This window comes from Stegostoma tigrinum, chromosome 34, assembly GCF_030684315.1.
Source record: "Stegostoma tigrinum isolate sSteTig4 chromosome 34, sSteTig4.hap1, whole genome shotgun sequence".
Classification (NCBI taxonomy): domain Eukaryota; kingdom Metazoa; phylum Chordata; class Chondrichthyes; order Orectolobiformes; family Stegostomatidae; genus Stegostoma; species Stegostoma tigrinum.
Window position 1 is genome coordinate 24,575,906 of NC_081387.1, and position 20,364 is coordinate 24,596,269.

At 41.0% G+C, this 20,364-nt stretch overlaps 1 protein-coding gene and 1 long non-coding RNA gene across 7 annotated transcripts in view; one reads left to right on the top strand and one right to left on the bottom strand.

The window, feature by feature from the left end:
- The first annotated feature begins 388 nt into the window (after positions 1–388).
- On the top strand, positions 389–10,196 carry LOC125446455 (uncharacterized). The gene is made up of 3 exons (XR_007246406.2): positions 389–518; positions 6,859–6,957; positions 9,904–10,196. It is a non-coding gene; the product is annotated as an uncharacterized LOC125446455 (long non-coding RNA).
- The window catches only part of tmem268 (transmembrane protein 268), a 35,996-nt gene continuing 25,050 nt past the window's right edge, over positions 9,419–20,364 (bottom strand). For all 6 annotated transcript variants that reach the window (XM_048520042.2, XM_048520046.2, XM_048520043.2 and 3 more), the window contains exons 7-10: positions 18,424–18,534; positions 17,207–17,296; positions 14,556–14,756; positions 9,419–13,151 (exon numbers count right to left, since the gene is read on the bottom strand). In XM_048520042.2, coding sequence (XP_048375999.1) covers positions 12,984–13,151; positions 14,556–14,756; positions 17,207–17,296; positions 18,424–18,534 — 570 coding nt within the window. In that variant the 3' untranslated portion in view covers positions 9,419–12,983. The remainder of the gene's footprint in view (positions 13,152–14,555; positions 14,757–17,206; positions 17,297–18,423; positions 18,535–20,364) is intronic.

Consider the following 20,364-nt stretch of genomic DNA (forward strand, 5'->3'; position numbering starts at 1 on the left):
GGTCCAGTAAGTGTCTGAAGAAGAGTTACTGGACTCAAAATGTTAACTCTGTTTCTCTCTCCACTGATGCTGTCACATCTGTTGAGTTTCTCCAGCAATTTCAGTTTTTGTTTCAGATTTCCAACATTCATTTTTTATCCCTAGTAGCAAGTGCCTGTTAGGTCTGTAAGAGTCTGATTATTGTTTTGTATTATGTTGGTTAGTTGCAAACCTCTCACTGTCTGTAGATACGATATAAAGCTGGTGGTTTGGGCAATTGCACACAGCGACCGGACCCAATTTATTTACGGACGGGCAGTGCGATACGCATGCGCAGAGTCGTTGTAGTTCTTCCGAGCGACGTCCTTTAGTGTTTCAGGTGGGAAGAACTACAAGCCCAGAATGCACAGCGCCCGGAGAGCTCTAGCTGGTGGCGAAGGAAGAGTTGAGAGTGTTTGCAGTTCGTGCTGTTGAAAATTTCTGGTGTTTAAAGCCATTCGCAACACTACGATTAAAAATGGCCTGATTGATCATTAATGGTGAGTAAGCACTTTCTGTTTGTCCGAAAAATAATTAAAAATTAGTAGCTACAAGTACTTAAAAGGAATCTGAATGATTAGGGCGTTGGCTACAGGGAACATTGGCTAAAGGTCGACTTTGTATTTCATAAGATATTTCTATTTCCTGTACCTCAGATTCTTTTAAAAACTAGAAACCACAGGTAACGTTTCAAGTCCAATGAATGTTTTCAAACAGAGCCCAGAGGAGAGAGATAATAAAATGTGAGGCTGGATGAACACAGCAGGCCAAGCAGCATCTCAGGAGCACAAAAGCTGACGTTTCGGGCCTAGACCCTTCATCTCTGATGAAGGGTCTAGGCCCGAAACGTCAGCTTTTGTGCTCCTGAGATGCTGCTTGGCCTGCTGTGTTCATCCAGCCTCACATTTTATTATCTTGGAATCTCCAGCATCTGCAGTTCCCATTATCCCAGAGGAGAGAGAGTTGGGCAGACTTAGGGATGGTTAATAGTAGGTAAAAGAAGAAGAAAACCTGGTAATGGGGCTAATGAGCAGGTGAAAATCGCTTGGCTAAGCTGAAAGCAGCCCATATTTAGACAGTGCCAGGGTGCATAAAAGACATGGACGAAGGCGGTTCATGCTGTAAAATTATTGAAATCAGTTTTGAGTCCTGAAGGATGCAAGGTCCCCAAGTGAAAGATGAGATGCTGTTCTTCCAGCTTACACTGAACTTTGCTGGAGCAGTGCAGCAGGCCCAAGAGAAGAATGGTCAGGCAACATGGTAGTTTGAAGTGGCAGGTAACTTGAAGGTTGGGGTTATTGCTGTGGATTGAATTTAGGTGTTCTGGAAAGCAGACGCCCAGCCTGCATTCCATCTCCCAATATAGCTGAAGCCTTTAAAAGGGCTAGTTCCTGTATTATGGCATTGCCATCACTGATGCTCCCACTAACATCATTTGGCAGGTTACACTGGACCAGTAGCTGAACTGGGCTTAGTCACATTATTGAGACTACATGAGTGGGTCAGAAACTGGAAATTCTGCACTGAATAATTCACCTCCTGTCAACAGTGTACAAGCCAAGATTGTGGTGAGTTACTCTCCACTTGCCTAGATGAATGTGGCTCTGACGATACTCAAAAAGCTCAACACCATCTAAGATAAAGAAGTCCACTTGATTGGCTTCCCCCATTCACCAACTTCAACATTCACTCCCTTCACCACAGACGATATGTGTACCTGCAGGGAACATTTTTCATTTCTATTGAGTTGTTTCAACAATTCTCTCTTTATAAGGTGGTGTTGCTCTGAAAATCTTTTTACTTATCCTTACTCGCTCATGGATGTGAGCATTGACCTTTGTTGTCCTTTCCTAATTCCCATGATCTCATGGCTTGCTTGATCATTTCAGAGGGTAGTTAAGTGTTAGCCATGTTGCTGAGGGTTTGGAGTCAGAGGTAGGCCAGATGAGGCAAGGATGGCATATTTCCTTCCCTTAAGATGTGTTTACACCACAATCAATGCTCACTGTGACTGAGACAAATTCAGATTTTTGTTTGTGGAACTTAAACTCCTCTTGCTGCTGTGATGGGATATGAACCCATTTCCCGAGGGCATTACCCTGGATCTGTGGATTGACAGCAACGTTCACTGTTTATGGTCTCTCAGCTTTACGGTCTCCCCTGATGTCTTGATATTCTTGACATCAAGAACATATCAGAACTGACAACAAGACTCCTAAGACCACTGGGAATCATGGTGGCCCACAGATACTGTGCGGCAAACACTTACAAGGATTAAAGACCCCATTCTCACAACATGCAGAACCAACATAGTTTACAAAATACCATGCAACAACTGTCACAAACATTACATCAGACAGACAGGAAGGAAACTAGCATCAGAATACATGAACATAACTGGCACGATGAACTCTTCTTAATATTGGTACACTCAGACAATGAAGGCTATCAGTTTAACTGGAACAAGGTAACCTTAGTAGCCCAAGCCAAAAGTAGACACACACAGGAATTCCAAGAGGCATGGTTCTCCACCCATAATGCAATCAACAAACTGAGCCTCATATACAAATCCACATGGAACAAAACTGGAAATCTCTCAACCCACTGTAACATACCAAAGAGTGTAAATTCCAAGTGAAGTAGAATAACACCGCCTCATCAGAGGCACCACTGATGGTGGTACCTGGCATGGTGACAAAACGTCTGAACGAGAACATGCCAGCTCGGCAAGCAAGTCAACAACCTCACCAATATCTCCTTCCTGTCCTGTTGTGCAAGCAGTTTACAGTCTTCTATTTTAAGTTAGTTGTCGTTGAGTTTTGATAACTGACTGGTCTATTTACATAGGATGCAGAGATTATTTATTCCAACAGTAATAAAACCCAAATTTTTTTAGGGTGAAAGAGATGTCAGTTGTGAAGGCCCTACGTTGAGTGCTGTTTCTGGAAGATGGACTGGTTACTTAAAAACTAGGCTGGAAACGGTGTCTTAGAAGTGCAAAGAGTGCACTATGATAACTCAACCAACCTGTTCCCTTAAGGAGCGAAATTGACACTCTCAACAATCACATCATGAAGCTATTTTTGTATTAGCAAGTGTATTCATTGTCATTACTTCACAAATCTAAACTTGAATACGTCCGACATTCTGCTGCTTGTATGCCAAGTCCCATTTCTATTGTACTTTCTGATCTACATTGGCACAATAGAAATGGGCGCCAGTATGAGTGCATTGATGTTAAATAGTTCTATGGCTTTGCAACATCCATGCCTTGTCGCCAAAACAAAATCCATTGTAACTTCTCCATTTATTTCAAACTCTCCTGACTGTCCAAAGCCTTCACTTCATACACATGACACAATTCACGAATAATATGCAATAAAATCCAATTTTCCTGGTTAAATGCAGCTTCAACAAGTATATAATATCATCTAACTGAAGGTAAAGCTGCCACTGATAGGTTGTCTATGATTGGAGAAGCCCAGCAAAGCAGAATGGGGAAAAAATCAGGCCCGAGAGTTTCACTCATCATGGGATGTCTGACCAGCAGGCAAACCAAGGTTTTATTGTTTATCCCTCGATCCTGTTGAGGTAGTGATGGTGAGCCACCATGAATGCTGCAGTCCAGGTGCTTTAGTATGTCCACAATACTATAACAGAGGAGTCCAGTTCTATTCAGGATAAAACGGCCTGCTGCATTTTGGTACCACTTCATCCCTTCACCACTGATGTAACGTGACTGCATATTCTGTAAGGAACTGTACTAACTTACTGAGGCTTCTTCAAGTGTAAATCAGTGAAACTGTCTGGAACAGCACCCTAGTAAATCCTTTTCAGTACCCACTCCAAAGTCACCACATCCTTCTAGTGTGGGAACTAGAATTGAGCACAATATTCCAAATGCAGCCTAAGTTTCTATAAAGCTGCAACATTACCTATCAGCTTTTAAACTCACTGCCTCAGCTGATGAAGGCAAGCGTACCATATGCCTTGTTGACTATCTTCTCTATCTGCGTTGCCACTTTCAGTGACCTGTATACCTGTACACCCAGATCCCTCTGTTCTCAAACATCTGCCTCCAATCTACATGCTTCAGTTCCTGCCTAATATTTTCGTAAATTGCCTTCCCCAAATTTAGCACCTTCACCTGACAACTACACCTATCCTTATCCAACAGTACCTTTTTAAAGCTTACTGAAGTGTGATCACTGTTCCCGGGCTGCTCCCCTACTGAGACGTCAACCACCTAGCTAGGCTCATTCCCCAATATTACGTCTAGTATGGCCCCTTTCCTAGTTGGACTATCAACATACTGTTTCAAGATGCCCCTTACAAACTCTACCTCATCCAGGCCCCAAGCACTAAGTGAGTCCCAGACAATATGTGGGAAGTTAAAATCACCCATGACACAAACCCTGTTACTTTTACATTTTTCCAAAATCTGCCTACGTATCTGTTCTTATCTCCCACTGGCTGTTGGAAGGCCTATAGTAAATTCCAAACATTGTGATTGCACCCTTCCTGTTCCTGCGCTCTACCCGCATTGCCTCGCTGTGTGAGCCATCTGAGGAAGTACAGTTGTGATATTCTTAGCAAGTAGTGCAACTCCCCCACCCGTTTTGTAGCCCCCTCTACTCTGCCTGAAATGTCTGTATCCTGGAACACTAAGCTGCCAATCTTGTCTCTCCCTTAACCAAGTCTCTGTAATAGCAACAACATTGTAATTCCAAGCTCTAAGTTCATGTGCCTTACCTGTTACACTTCTCGCATTAAAACAGATGTGCTTCAGTCCACCAGATCCGCTTTATTTTGTAACCACATGCTGCCTGCTCTTCCTCTGAGTCTTGCTGGTCCTATTCTCTCATTCCATTTCAGTCAATTCACCTTTGCTTTGGTTCCCAACCCCCTGCTAGGCTAGTTTAAATCCTCCCAAGTGACACCAGCAAATCTCCCAGCCAGAATATTTGTGCCCCTCCAGTTTAGATAAAGCCTGTCCTTGTGCAGGTCCCACCTGCCCTGGAAGAGATCCCAATGGTCCAGATATCTGAAACCCTCCCTCCTACACCATCTGTTTAGCCACGTGTTGAGCTGTACTATCTTTCTATTTCTAGCCTCAATGGCATGTGACACAGGGAGTAATTGCAAACTTACAACCTTGGTGGTCCTGCTTTTTAACTTTCTACCTAACTCCCTGAACTGCTGCAGCAGGACCTTGTCATATATCCTACCTATGTCATTAGTAACAATGTGTATATGATCTCTGGCTGTTCATCCTCTCCTTCAGAATGCTTTCTGCCCGTTCAGGGATATCCTGGACCCTGGTACCGGGAGGGAACACACCATCCTGGATAATAAAGTGTGAGGCTGGATGAACACAGCAGGCCAAGCAGCATCTCAGGAGCACAAAAGCTTTTGTGCTCCTGAGATGCTACTTGGCCTGCTGTGTTCATCCAGCCTCACACTTTATTGGATTCTCCAGCATCTGCAGTTCCCATTATCACACCATCCTGGAATCGCTTTTATGTCTTCAGAAGGGCCTATCTGTACCTGAACTACAGAGACTCCTGTAACTACAGCTGTAGTACTCTTTGTGCTTCCCTTCTTAAGAACAGAGCCAGTCATGGTGCCACCAGTCTGGCTGCTGCTGCTGTTACCCCCTGATAGGTCATCCCATCAACAGTATCCAGAGGGTAAACTTGTTGGAGAGGGGGATGACCACAGGAAATTCCTGCACTTGCCCCCTGCCTGGCCACCCATCTATCTGCTTGCAACTTGGGTGTCACCACATCTCAAACGACTGTCTATGATGCTTTCTGCCACTCTTGTGCTCCTAAGTGCATCTAGTTGCTGCTGCAATCTATCCATGCGGTCTGTCAGGAGCTGCAGTTGGGGCATTTTCTGCAGATTTAGTCATCTGAGATACTGGAAGTCTCACGGATCTCCAACATATCATAAGTGCAGCACTTAACCCCAGTGACTGACATTTCTATCCCCAACCAAGTGGTTTTAAAAAAGTTTATTAAACACTTATTCTTCCTTTTGCTGCAAATAGCTGAGGTAGATCTTCTCTCACTCATCTTCCTAGGATGCTCCCTGGATCTTTCCCTTTGGTCCTCACAGTAGAATGCCTGGTGTGGAGGACATTGGCTATGAGAGTCAGAGAAACTGGAGTTGTTCTCAGTAAAACAACAGAGGGGCGACCTGATAGAGGTTTACAATGTTATGAAGGGCGTGGACAGTCAGAAGTTTTTACCCAGGGTGGAAGAGTCAGTTACCAGGGGCCATAGGTTTAAGGTGTGAGGGGCAAGGTTTAAAGGTGATGTACGAACCAAGTTTTTTTTACACTGAGATTGATGGGTGCCTGTAACTCGATGCAGGGGGAAGGTAGTGTAAGCAGATACTATACTGACATTTAAAGGGCATCTTGACAAATATATGAATAGGAGGGAATAGAGGGATATGGTCCCTGGAAGGGCAGGTGTTTTTAGTTGTGACAGGCAGCATGTGGGTGTAGGCTTGGAGGGCTGAAGAGCCTGTTCCTGTACATTAATTTTCTTCGTTTGTTTTGTAACAAGGACATCACTAACAACTACAGGTTTCCCTCCAAGTTACACCCATTCTGGTCTGGAATTATAGACAATAGACAATAGGTGCAGGAGTAAGCCATTCGAGCCAGCACCACCATTTATTATTTTGCCTTTTCTTCCTTGCTGGAACTGTGGAGCATTTCAAATTATGTTTTACCAATTTCAATGATTTTTTTTGGAGTGCTTTAGGTTTTACCATATTAATGTAAATTTGAATTAACTACAATATATGTTGAATTTTGTTTTTTTAAAGCCTGCCGTGATGTGCTGAGCAAGATTGGCAGTATCTTAAATGGGAAGGAAAGTCCATCCGCTGCTGGCCAATCCAAGGCACCAGTTAGCCAGGTCAAAGGTGCGGATCTGTCTTCATACATTCCACAAGTTACATAGCTTCTTGTCTTAGCATCATGCAAGGTTAAAGTCTGTTAGCCAATGTCAACTGTTACGATAGAGTCCTACTTAAATATATTAGAGGTCAGTTAGCACAGTTAGCTTGATGGCTGCTTTGTGCTACAGAGCGATACCAACAGTGAGTATGCAATTTCCTGTACCCTCAGAGGTCACTGCAACCCTTGCATTCTCAACTTCACCCTTCACACGCATGTGTGGTGACCCTCCAGTTGAGAAAGCAGCCCATAGTTCTCCAGGACAGTGGCAACTTTGAGTTTGCTCACCTATTGCTTCCTAAGAGTTAATAATTTAGTATTTTCTCTACAGAACTCTTTATGAAACTGTTGCTACGGCAGTGACTTTGTCTCTATAAAAATAGATAAGCAATTCTAAACAGCCAGGGAATAATCTCTATAGATAAAGGTCACCGTGCTTGTGCTTCCAGAATGCAGAAAGGTCACTACACTGACATTAGGAAGTGAACTGAGAGATTTGTATAATATTTAAGTAAACATGTGGAAAACTAAAGAATGGTTCTGGGAGATGAGCAGGGCTGGAAGAAACTATCCTGAAATCTTGGGCCCCTGTCCTGTGTTCATTGGATAGAAGGATTTGAAAAGGTGATTGACACAGAATGAACTACTGGCATTTGGGGCTTGTAAGGTAGCTGCCTCCTTTAGGAGAAGGACCAGGGGAATAGATCCTAACACTTCAGCTAGAGAGTGGGATGCTGCATTCACAAGCTGCTGAGGTCAACTCACTATACTAACCATCTATTCATCCTTTGTCAGTGAGCAGTCAGTTACCACAGATTGTATATCTTTCCTGTCTAAAAGCTAGTTAAATTAAAATTACTCCCAAAGAGGTAACTGTGGTTACTGAATCCTAAACCTTCCTGGTAAATTGACACACCCAGTCATTACATGTAGAACATACTAATGAAAATGGGTTCAGTTGTGATAACTCACGGATTAAAACAACTATCAGTATTCCTTCCATTTTGGGATTTGGGACTACAGTTGCCCAAGACAGACATGTGACTATTTGTAAGTCACTTTCAGGAGGTTTACTAAATTTGTTAAGCAGCAGTTTAGATTTGATTCATTAATTTAACAGACAACTAAAGTACTTGTGACAATCACTGATATTAGAGAACAAATGGACATTGGCATGGAACATGTTGATCTCATTTAAGTTATGAAGATAACATGTTGTTCTGTAGCTGAAGTGTGGGAAGCTCTTCCCTGGGTCTTTCTCATCTTCTACTGGTACATATTCTACCTGACTGCGCATTTGGTGATAAATTTCTACGGGCTGGTCATTTGTGTTATGTCAATCAGCCATTTAAATCCTTCTAATGAATAAAGGACAGAATAGTTAGTCCAAGCTTACATTATGCCAGAAACAACATCATTTCTTTCCAAGTACTTTGCATTGGTAACAGGGTACACCAGACTCCATCTTACTAACTTCCGACGTCAGCATGGAAGCCTGACCCAAATGGCCAGTACGTGTTCAGGAATTATTTTCAGCTTTGACTGTTTATACTATTGCAAAGAGAGACAACGTTTTCATAAATTCGTTACTACATAGTTCATTAAGGAGACCAACAGCTTACGGATTGCATCTGCAGCTTTGAAGATCTTCAGTGTAAAATCCCTAGTGTGGGAGCAGGTCATTCAGCCTAGTGTGTCCAAACTGACACTTCAAAGGGCATCCTACCCAGATCCACCATCCTACTTTATACTTGTAACCCTGCATTTCCCATGGTTAATCCACTAACCTGCACATCCATGGAGACGATGAGCAATTTAGCAGGCAATCCACTTAACCTGCACAGCTTTGGCCATTTTTTCTAAATTGTGATGCCCTGCACTGCTTTCTCTTTATCCATCTGTGGTGGTATTACTAATTGGTCTGAAACCCAGAGCTTGAGCTCCTTCATCTGACAACATATCCATACTTGTCATTGACCAAGAGTTCCCATATGTTACAGGATGCATATTTGAGGATTTCAACACACCCTGCAATTTTTCTACTTTTTAAAAAAAAACTCTTAACTAATAATAGAAATGAGCTTCACTAGACCCTGCTTCGGACAAAACAAAATAATCAGTTGCCAATTAGTTCCTTCCCTTATATTGACATCACCAGGGAGTGTTTCAACCTCCCCTGCTAATATTTACCTGTAGATTTTCCAAAAAAGGCTATGCTCAGGATTTCTTACAAATTGAGCATATATCTGTTATCCTCAATGCACGGTAATGATGGTTCTGCAGCGCCAGTGATGCTCCTTGTATGTTAGATCGTAGTTAGCTTTTGGCTTGAACCATGGTTGACTATTGCAATCTGAAATGTATAGATAGCATTGTGGAAAAGCAGAGTGCAGATTAAAGCACCAGCTCGATTCAGGGTATCTCCAGTGGCACCTGTACTCCAATGAAGGATTTATTTGACCAGACGGAAATATGATAGTACAGATTGTTGCCCATGCGTCACTTTTCACAACTGGGGCAAGAACATAGCTCTTTTTGCATCATTACAACAATCTTCATCAACACGATAGGTGAATACACAACAAAATGGGTGAACATAGAGATGTGGTGAGGAAAACTAGATTGTATATTTTATTGAGGAAGAGGATTTTGAAAATGGCTGGAGGGTGTCTCGTCAGAGGACACTGATGGCCATGAAGTAAGTCTGCATGGGATGTACAGGGCTAATAGCTTACAAAATCTTTTGGTTACAAAAAGTGATTGTAAATGGAAAACAAGTTTTGTATTTGTATAATGCCATAGTGATGGAGGGGTTCTCAAAGTGCTGCACTTGGAATGAGTTACTGTTCTAGCATTTGCTGCCATTATGCAGACAATTTTATAAACTTTTTGTCCATTTTTTCTTTTCCCAGGTGAAAAGTACAGTAAGATAAACTCATCACTGGATGATGACCTATTGCCAGAGGGCCTGCCAAAATCAGGGCCTGTAATTCAACAATGTGGGTCCTGAGGTTAAAGATTGCACCAGACTAGCCTATTGGCAATCCAAACTGGTGAATTTTAGCAGAGTTCTGGTGAAGGAGTCTACCATGGTAGAGAATGAAGACGTGCTCAGCAACTCACTGACTCATGAGATGAGCACCTCTGAAAATTACTTGCTTTGTTTCAAACCCCCCTGATTTAAAAATAAATTGATGATTGAGAACTTGTCTTCAATGTGCAAATACAGAAATAGTAACTTGCAAACCACTTCTTTAACAGAGATGTCCAAAGTGTTTCACACCAGCATTGTTAAATAAAATGACACCCAGCTATACAATGAGATACTTGGATAGGTGAGCAAGGGTTTAGTCAAAGCCCTCTATCTTAATGAGTGGCTTAGTGGAGGAGAGGCATAGGAAAGATGGTCTGAGGAATTGTGCTGTATCTAGCAGCTGGTCCTGGAGGTTGCAACAGATAGCTTTTGACTCATTGTTTAAACTTGATATTGTTAAATAATCTGTTCAGGGATGGTATTACATAACTCAGGAAGCAGGTGGGACTTGACCTGAGTCCCCTGTCTCAGAGGTAGTGACATTACCACTACACAGTGCTAATTTGAAACTGCTTTTTGCTTTCCATTTCTAGAACTGTTATTATATACAACTGTACAGCTGCTCCCTCGCTAAATTACCCATGGTACCTTTCATCTGAAATCAACCTTGACAAATCTCCTGTTATCAATTAATCAATTAAAATGCAATTCCTAGTAAGGGCAACGCAGTGTCAGCAAATGTGAAGGAGAGGTAGGGATGGGAGTGAGTGAGGATTGATATTCTACAGATGTTTTAGTAAACAGCAACGGTAATGGATGAACGTATAAAATCTGGGCAGACACTCCCAAGACAGCAATAAGGGAATGCTGCACAGTCAGTTAGTGATGCCACTTCGGTTGTGTCTCTTACCCTCTCCCAACCATTCCTATCTGTCAGCTGACAAAAAAAATTCCACTGCCTTTTGGAAGAGGAGCAGGGTAGCTGTTTCCAGTACCAACATACCTAAATTGATTGCCTGGTTATTATTGTATTTCTGTTTGTAGAAGCTGGGGTTGTGTACAAACAGGCCACATTTCTTTCATTTAAACAGTCACTACACTGAAAGGAATATAATTCACTGTCTGTACATTGCTTTGATAAATCCTGAGATTGTGAAAACAGTTGTACAAATGACAATTTTTTTAAAACTTAAAGCAGCTTTTCAGTGTCAACCATCCTGTACTCCAAGACACTGATGCTGGAAAGTCTACCCTTACATTCCAGAACAGAACATGAACTGTCTGATAAGAGCAATTTATTCTTTAAATGGGAATTCACAGGCACCTGAAGGATCAGCCAACCATCTAGTGTCAAGTGTTTAATTCCAAGTGCAGGTATGGCATCTCCATCCCAGATGTTCCATGTCAATGACTGACCTTAAACATGTAGATGCTTACTGAGAGGATGAGATCACATGATTTGAAATTGTCATCTCAACCATGATCCGGTGACTGCATGACCAATTTGAGTAATTGTGCACTATTTGTGTGGTGAATATTGTGATCTTAGACACTTTTTCATCTAGCCACGGAGTGGTTGGAATTTATGACATACCATGGATAAATCAGCAAGCACAACTTAAGACAATCATGAAAGGAACATTGCTGGTAAGAAAAGCTTTTTATTTAAGACTAAAAGGCAGGGAGAATTATCCAGGGTCTACTTTACCAGAAGTACACCAACTCTCCTTGAAACTCTCACTATTAAAATACTAATTTGTCTTTTGCACGTTATTAAATACTCTTGACACATTAAACCTAAAACCTAGCACTTCATATATCTTTGAGAATTTAAAAAATGTGCATTTTCATTTTGAAAACTTAAGGTATGGCAAAGCATTTGTTCACACACTTAAATATACTCAGCAAATATCATCTATGGATTTCCAAATCAGTTGAAACCCTGTGCCAGAGACATGGGCCTAAGATACAATGGAGTGGCTAATTGGAAAATTGTTGGTTCAAGAGATCACGCAGCATAAGGGAATCCAATATGCTAATCACACCTCTTTGAAAGTTAAACTGACTCCTTCCTTTCCTTTACCCCCAACTCTGAAAATGTTTTCACCCTTTAATATAGCGACTTAACTCTTTTGGAAAATTTCAAAGTCCACTGCTTCATCTGGCTGTGCATTCCAGATTATAGCCCTCTGTGTAAAAACATTTTTAAAACCCCCAACTCTTTTTGGACCTGGGCAATTGTTCTAAAACTGTTCGCTTTGACCAACAATGCTCCCGTCGAAAAAAGGGGCTGCCTGCATTTTGTAGAAATGCTTCTTAATTTTGACTGCAATTTTTGACCCTTTAATGTCAAGGGATTAAAAAGCTGTGAAAAATATACCCATAAAACTTTGGAAAGTCATCCACTGTTAGGTCCCATGAGAAAAGAAAGGAGGCATGTTGAGACTCAATGATTTCTCCACTGGATGCATCATCAGCTTTGCGATAGCAATTGCACTTCTGCCTGTTTAAGTAAATGCAACCTGTGCTTTGTTTTTAAAATGTGAGGCTGGATGAACACAGCAGGCCAAGCAGCATCTCAGGAGCACAAAAGCTGACGTTTCGGGCCTAGATAAACGTCAGCTTTTGTGCTCCTGAGATGCTGCTTGGCCTGCTGTGTTCATCCAGCCTCACATTTTATTATCTTGGAATTCTCCAGCATCTGCAGTTCCCATTATCTCTGTGCTTTGTTTTTGTTTTGGAGCAAGCTAGCTGTGGGCATTGAAGGGAAAGCTCATTGGCCCTCAGTGCATTAGCAGCTGTTTGACAGATTATTTTCACAAAACTGTTGCAAGGTCATAAAAAACACAACCTGGTCACTGATTTAAATTGATTTGTGTTCAAAGCCCAATATTATTGCCTCTGAAAAGAATGTCAGTTGTTCAAAGGTTGAAAAGTTCAGATTTGAAGATGATTACTTCATTCACAGTTTGACAGGTTCAGTATTGAAGTCGCTATGTACTGACAAAGGCAGGGAACTTGTGCATCTTTGGTATGAATGGAAGACTTGATGAGAGGAAGCTGTTGCGATGCAAGTAGTTTTACATAAACTCCACTGTATGTGACCAGCAATTGATAAGCTACTTCCTAAAATGAAAGAAAACAGAACTTTTTATAAAAAAGTTATGAAATGAAATCAATCAAGACAAAATATCATCAGTAACCTTGATATAGAGTGGCAACACATTCATTATGTTCCCTGTGTGGTTTGCAACCAATCAAGTGGTTTTGGAACTCAATGTATCTATCGTTAGACAGGGAGTAGGATGCAATGAAGGTGAACAAGCTGAAAATGGAAATCCCATTGGAGGGAAGAGCACAACTTCTTCAATGTGGGTATGCCTGGAAGAATGAAATTAAACCTGGCTAACAGTAGCAGATTTGAGATGAGGAGGGATTACTTCTCTTAACAGGTTGTGAATCTGTGCAATTCACTACCCTTCAGCATAGTGGGTGTCAGGAGAGTGAATAAATTTAAGGAAGATGTAGACAAATTTTTAATTAGTCACGGGTTAAAGGTTATGGGGAGCATGAGGGAAAGTGAAGCTGATGAGATCAGCCATGATTGTTCTTAATGGTGGAGAAGGTAAACTTGGCAATGAATTAAATACTCAAGACAAAGCACAATGGATGCTGGAGATCAGAAACGGAAAGTACAAAGTGCCAGAGGAGCTCAGCAGGTCTGGCAGCGACTGTGGAGAAAGAAAGAGTAATGTTATGAGTCTATGACTTTCCTCCTTCATAACTCAAAAATATTTTGATGTTCTCTTTTGTAAGTACCAGCAAATTTATATACAAGCTTTATACAATCAAGACGATATAATTTCTTTCTTAGTGAAGATCGTCAACAACAATTTATATTCCTATAATGCCTTTAATGTAGTCAAATGCCCTAGGGTATTATAAAGCAAACTTATGACACTGAACTACAAAAAGAGAACAAATCATGATGAAGAGCCAACAGATCAAACTTGGTCAAATCAGTTTTAAGAAGCATCCTGGTACAGGTTAATGCACAGACAGCAGAATGTTGGATTAGCTCAAATTTCTGGAGGGTCAGACATAGGGAGACCAGCAAAGATACATGAAAAATACTCTTGAAACCTTCAGGCTTGCATGCTAAGTAAGGATGTAATTGCGATTACTGTAGGTCAGCCAGAGTTTCGTGGAGCAATTTGATAACTGATACTTCACAGCACAGACTTACACCTTTAAAATAGGTAAACATCTTGAGAAACATTATCAAATATCATCTGGTACTGAGCTACAGAATTAGGTATCAGGATGTAGGAATTGCAGCCAATAAAATGTATCTCATTGCCCAAGCTTTCAAAGGAGCGATTAAAGAAAACGAAAGGTGGAGAGGTTTCCAGAGAGAATTTCAGAGCTTAGGGCCTAAGGCACAACTGCCATTAACAGGGTAAAGGAAACTGACAATACACAAGAGATTGAAGCATTGCAGTTGGTAATACATTTGAGTAAATACATTACCTGAGCTGTGCCTTTAGGTACAAGGCATTTCAGGGTGTTAAAAACATGCTGTGTTTGTTGATTACAGTTCTTGCGAGTGTCCTTATCGTTCCCTGATAATAGTGGAGTTTCTTCAGAATCTGCCTTGATGTTGTTCAGAGGACTGGATTGATTTGTTTCTATGATGATGCAGAGATGGCCTAGCTTTTGATTCAAAAGGGACTGTTGATTAAAAAAGACTAACAGTTAAATGGACACAATACACAAGGTATAGGTACTCCTTACTTAGGTAATGTTTGGAAAGCAGCAGCAGATATTTCAGCTGGAGTCTATTCTGCCTTTACACAAGGGCAAAAAAAAAGTCGATCCTCAAAAGATCCAATTATCCCCTCGCAGCCCAGCCTTTCACTACTATAATGAAGAATTGCTTCCTGATATCACTCATGAAATGGTTTGACTCTGATTTTAAGATTATGCTCCATTGTTTTGGACTCGTTTCACCAATGAAATCCTTTAATTGTCTAAAACATTTCAATTTGATCAATCCTTACTCTTCTTCTAGGTAGGAAATCACATGACACTATTTATTTGAACAGTTTATTTGAAATACAAGCTTTTGGGCACAGCCGCTCTGTCAGGTGCACAGAGAAAAGAGCACAAAGACACAGAATTTACAGGCAGAGAGATTAAAAGATCATACACGTGGTATGAGTAGAGTGTTGAATCATAAGTCTCTGCAGGTGACCAAGAGAGTTAGACAATGTGAGTAATGTGTCAACAGCTGAATAATAAGTAAAATGATGACCTATAATCCGATTAAGTGAGGCAGAGAGATAATTACAAAAAACTAAAACTAAGGTGGTGCTGGAGACAAGACAAATGATTGGGATAACATGAAAGATACAACAGTTGCACGCGGTGGGTCCAACCAAAGTAATAAGTAATCCAAAATTGTACAAACATTAATCACAACCACTTATCAAGGTAATGGTGTCAAAAAAGAGGATAGTATGGAAGATTTTGCAGAGACAGAACTGCGGAGACATACAGCACGGCATTTACCCAAGATCACGGTTGAGGCCATCTTCATGGCTGTGGAACGTGGCCATCAGTTTCTGCTTGGTGATTCTGCATTGTTGTGTATCTCAAAGTATGCCTTGGAAGATGCTTACCCGAAGATCAGAGGCTGAGTGCCCTTGACTGCTGAGGTGTTCCCTGACTGGGAGGGAAGATTCCTAGTAGTAAGGGCGTGGAATGCCCTGCCTGCAACAGTAGTAGACTCACCAACTTTAATGGCATTTAAATGGTCATTGGATAGACGTATGGATGATAATGGAATAGTGTAGGTTAGATGGGCTTCAGATTGGTTTCACAGGTCGGCGCAACATTGAGGGCCAAAGGGCCTGTACTGTGCTGTAACGTAACGTTCTGTGTTCAGCAATTGTTATGTGGTATCCATTCACACATTGTCGTAGCATCTGCATGGTCTCACCAATTGCGGAATTGCCAAGCAGAAGCAGCCAAGTTCCATACCCACAAAGATGGCCTCAACCATAATCTTGGGTTCCTGTTACGCTGTGTGTGACCACACCGCACTGTTCTGTATCTGTAAAATCTTCCTTACTGTCCTGTTTTGACATCATCACCTTGAAAAATTGATATGATCTCTCAATCTTTATTAGTTTGTACAGTTTTGGATTACTTATTACCTTGGTTAGACCCTCAGCACCTATCATTTATACCTATCATTTTATTCCAGCCATTTGGTTTGTCTCCAGCACCACTATGTATTTTTTTTGTAATTATGTCTCTGCCTCATTTAATTTACAGGGAGATGATGGCCTAGTGGTATTATCGCTGGACTGTTAATCTAGAGACCAGATAATGTTCTAGGGATCCGGGTTTGAATCCCGCCACAGCAGATGGTGGAATTTGAATTCAAAAAATATCTGGAATTAAGGGTCTATCGATGACCATGAATCCATTGTCAATTGTCGGGAAAACCCATCTGGTTCACTAATGTCCTGTAGGGAAGGCAACAGCCATCCTTACCTGGCCTGGTCTACATATGACTCCAGACTCAACAATGTGGTTGACTCATAACTGCTGTCTGGGCGATAAATGCTGCTTGGTCAGCGATGCCTCTCATCCCATGAATGATTTTTTTTTTTAAAAGTTGCAACTGACAAAAGAGATGCCTTCTGAAAGCTTGTGATTTCAAATAAACCTGTTGGACTATAACTTAGTTTTGTGTGACTTCTGACAATGGCTACAATTCGAAGAACACTTGCCCTTTAGTAACTCTGTCACCACAATTTATTCACGCTTTGTCTTTCTCTCCTTTAACTGTAAAATTATGCTTTAAAAGTGACAATAGTAAAACAAAATTGTTCAAAACAAAGAACTAAATGAAAAGTTAAAAGTGTGCAACAATTGAAAGTTGGCACAGATTCTCTGGCAAGTGTGTTAAATGCTGATTCAGTTGCTGGGTTCAGGAAGCGAAATGAACCACTTTGCTGAACAAGCAGCAACCAGGAAGTGAACACAAAATGCTGGAAAGGGAGATGAAAATTAAGTCAGTTGACAGCTTGATTCAGGCACTAACATTGAGATCATTCCTACAGTAAATGAGAAGTTGTTTTTATTTACAAGAAGAGAATGAAAGCAATCACCTGAAATCCAGATGCTGTCGGATGTCGTTGTTCCAGCAAAGAAGTGAGTCTCCTCTCACACTCTTTAACATCAAAGTACACAAAGCAGAGCTGGCTGTATGTCAAGGAACAGATTATGCTTATGGTTTCACTTGGACAAGTTAGTTGATGGGCTTAATTCATCAACAAAATGTGCGGGGGAGTGATAAAGGGCATTGACAAGTTGTTGCAGTCATAGATGGCAGATGAATTTCAAAAGCAGTGAAGTGTAAGATAATGCACTTCCGTCAGAAGACATTACAAAATAACAACTACAATTCTAAAAGGGGCACAGGAGAGAAGGACTTGGTGTACTTGTGTACAGATCATTGAAGGAGGCAGGACAGGTCGAGACAGCAATAAACAAAGCATTGAGAATCTTCAGCTTCATTAATAGGGGCATGGAGTATAACAGCCAGAAGATGATCTTGAACTTATACTAGACACTGGTTAGTGTCAAGAGGGCACTGAAATGGTGTGCAGGAACATGGTGAAAGGGAGAAGACTGACACTAGGTAATAGAATCAGTGCAGACACGATGGGCTGCATGACCTCCTTCCGTACCATAGCAAGACTGTGAAAATCAATTGAGGAAGGTGGTCCACTCATTTAGTCTACTCTTTCCAGCTTATTAACTCTGCAGCTCTGTAGCATTCACCTGAAAAAAACATGACTGCTGGGATACCAGAGAAATCTAATAACAATTAAATCTATTCAGCTCATTGCGCCTGAATCAGTTCTTTCAAAGATCTATTGAATTAATCCATCTTGATTCCTTTGTCCCCAATAACCCTAAAAACTATTTCCTTTTCTGAAATACTCTTTTGAAAATTTTTATTGCATCTTCTTCTATTGCCCTTTCAGGCATTGCATTCTACATCACAACTTACTGTGTAATAAAAATTCGCCATATCCCACTTTCGGTTCTTTTGCTAATTACCTTAAATCTGTGCCTTACCATTGAAAAGGGCTATTTTATAGTCTATCAAATTCACTGTGACATTAAACACTTCTAGCAAATCTACAAAAGCCTCCGACACAAAGGAGAACTAATTCAGTTTCCTAATTCTTCCACATTACTGAAGACCCTCCCCCCAATATTGTTATACAACTGAGCATCTAAAGCCTTCACCCCTCAAGCCATGACAGGGTTAGAAAACAAAGCCTTTATAAATCATTACAGTTTCTAGAAAGGATACATGAAGCATACTTGTGCAATGTTTTGTTACATCCACTACACCAACCAAAATGTTGTACTTCACAAGGTTCTCATTGACCCAGATGAGTCGCATATCTGTGTTCACATTAATCTGCAAAATGGATTTTAGGTACACTTGGTTAGCATATGAAACGTGAGTCTAACATCAGTTAGTCTGTCTGCTAATTTTGTATTGTGTGTACACAAATGTTGGGTTTTGGGGTTCAACCCAGTCATCACGCAGACGTTCAGAAACTGTTTAATAATTAAAAGGGTAGAAATTATTGTTGGTATGCATGTACAAAATCCTGCTTCTTTAATGTCAAGCGTGGCCCAGTGTGTTACACTCAAAACCAAAAGATTATAAGTTCACATGAGTCTTGCGGTACGTAACCTAGGTGGGTGATGCAGTATCAGAGGTACCAGTCATTTAGATAAGATGTTAAACTGAGACTCCACAAGATCTCTCAAGGTGGATTTAAATCCCATAGCCACTATTTTTGAAGCGAAAGTAGAGGAATTCTCCCATGTGAGCTTGGCCAATATTGATCAATTTCACTGAAACAGATAATCTGCTGTTTGTGGAAATGTGCTGTGCACGAACTGTATTTCACGTATTGTCACAGTGACTATAATTCAAGAGATGCTCTGCTTCGGAATATCCTGAGGTTAATAGGTTCCATTCAATTGTCAGATTGTCTTCCTTTAGTCTCTGCATTTCTGGCTGTGCAGGCAGGTGGTCAAGCTGCTTCAGGTATTGCTGCTCTTACAAACTCCCCTTATTTTTTGATTTGCTTTACATATCCATCTTGGCTGCAGGGATAAACCTTGGCACATAAAACTCTGAGGACACATGACTCTGCTGCTTTAACCATCTGTTAACATCATATGGTCAGGGTGACAAATGCCACTCTTATGCTAAATTTGTTTTATAAAAATAATATCCACACCACACAATGATCAAGTCCAACAGGAGAATCTAACCAGATCCCCTTGAAATTCAATGGTATCATCATTGAGTCCCACACCAACCATATCCAAGTCAGTTGCAATAGTAAGGATCTTAACTGGAACAACCATTTAAATACTTTGGCTACAAGAGCAGGTCAAAAGCTGGGAATTCAGTGAAAAGTCACTTACTTCTACACTGATCCACCACCTATAAGATACAAGTTAGGAGTACAATGGATTGTTCTCCACTTGCCTGGATGAGGGTAGCTCCAACAAGACAGCAGAAGCTTAACACCATCTAGGAAGATGCAGTCCTCTTGATTAGCAGCCAGCCAGTGATGCACAGTGACAGCATTGCATCTACAAGGTGTGCAGCAGCAACTCACTGAGGCTCCTAAAACAGCACCTATGGGACTGTTGGAGGGCTTATCTTTCAGATGAATTTTTAAAACTGTCCTCTGGTTGGATTCAAAAGGTCCCAATTAAAGCAAAGCACTGCAGATGCTGGAAATCGAAAACAAAAACAGATGGTACTGGAGAGACATGGGAGGTCTGGCAGCGTCTCTAGAGAGTAAAACAGAGTTAATGTTTTAAGTCCATAGACTCTTCATCAGATCTGATTCCAGTTCATTTTTATTGCAAAGGTCCCAAAATACTTTCTGAGGAAGAGTAGGTGAATACACTCTGGTGTTCAGGCCAATATTCATCTCTCAATTGGTGTATCAAAAACAGATTAATTGGAAACTTTATCACATTATTGCTTATGGGAGCTTGCTATTGGCTGCTGCATTTCCTACACTACAAAAACAATTACAATTTTAAAAGCATTTCATTGGCTGCCAAGTTCTTTGAGATGGCTGGTGATAGTGAAAAGCAGTACTAGTGTCAGTCTTTCTTTTTCTTTTTCCTTCAAGCAGGTTTTGCAGGCAGGTGGTCAAGCTGCTTCAGGTATTGCAGAAATCCCCTTTACATGTCCATCTTAGCTGCAGGG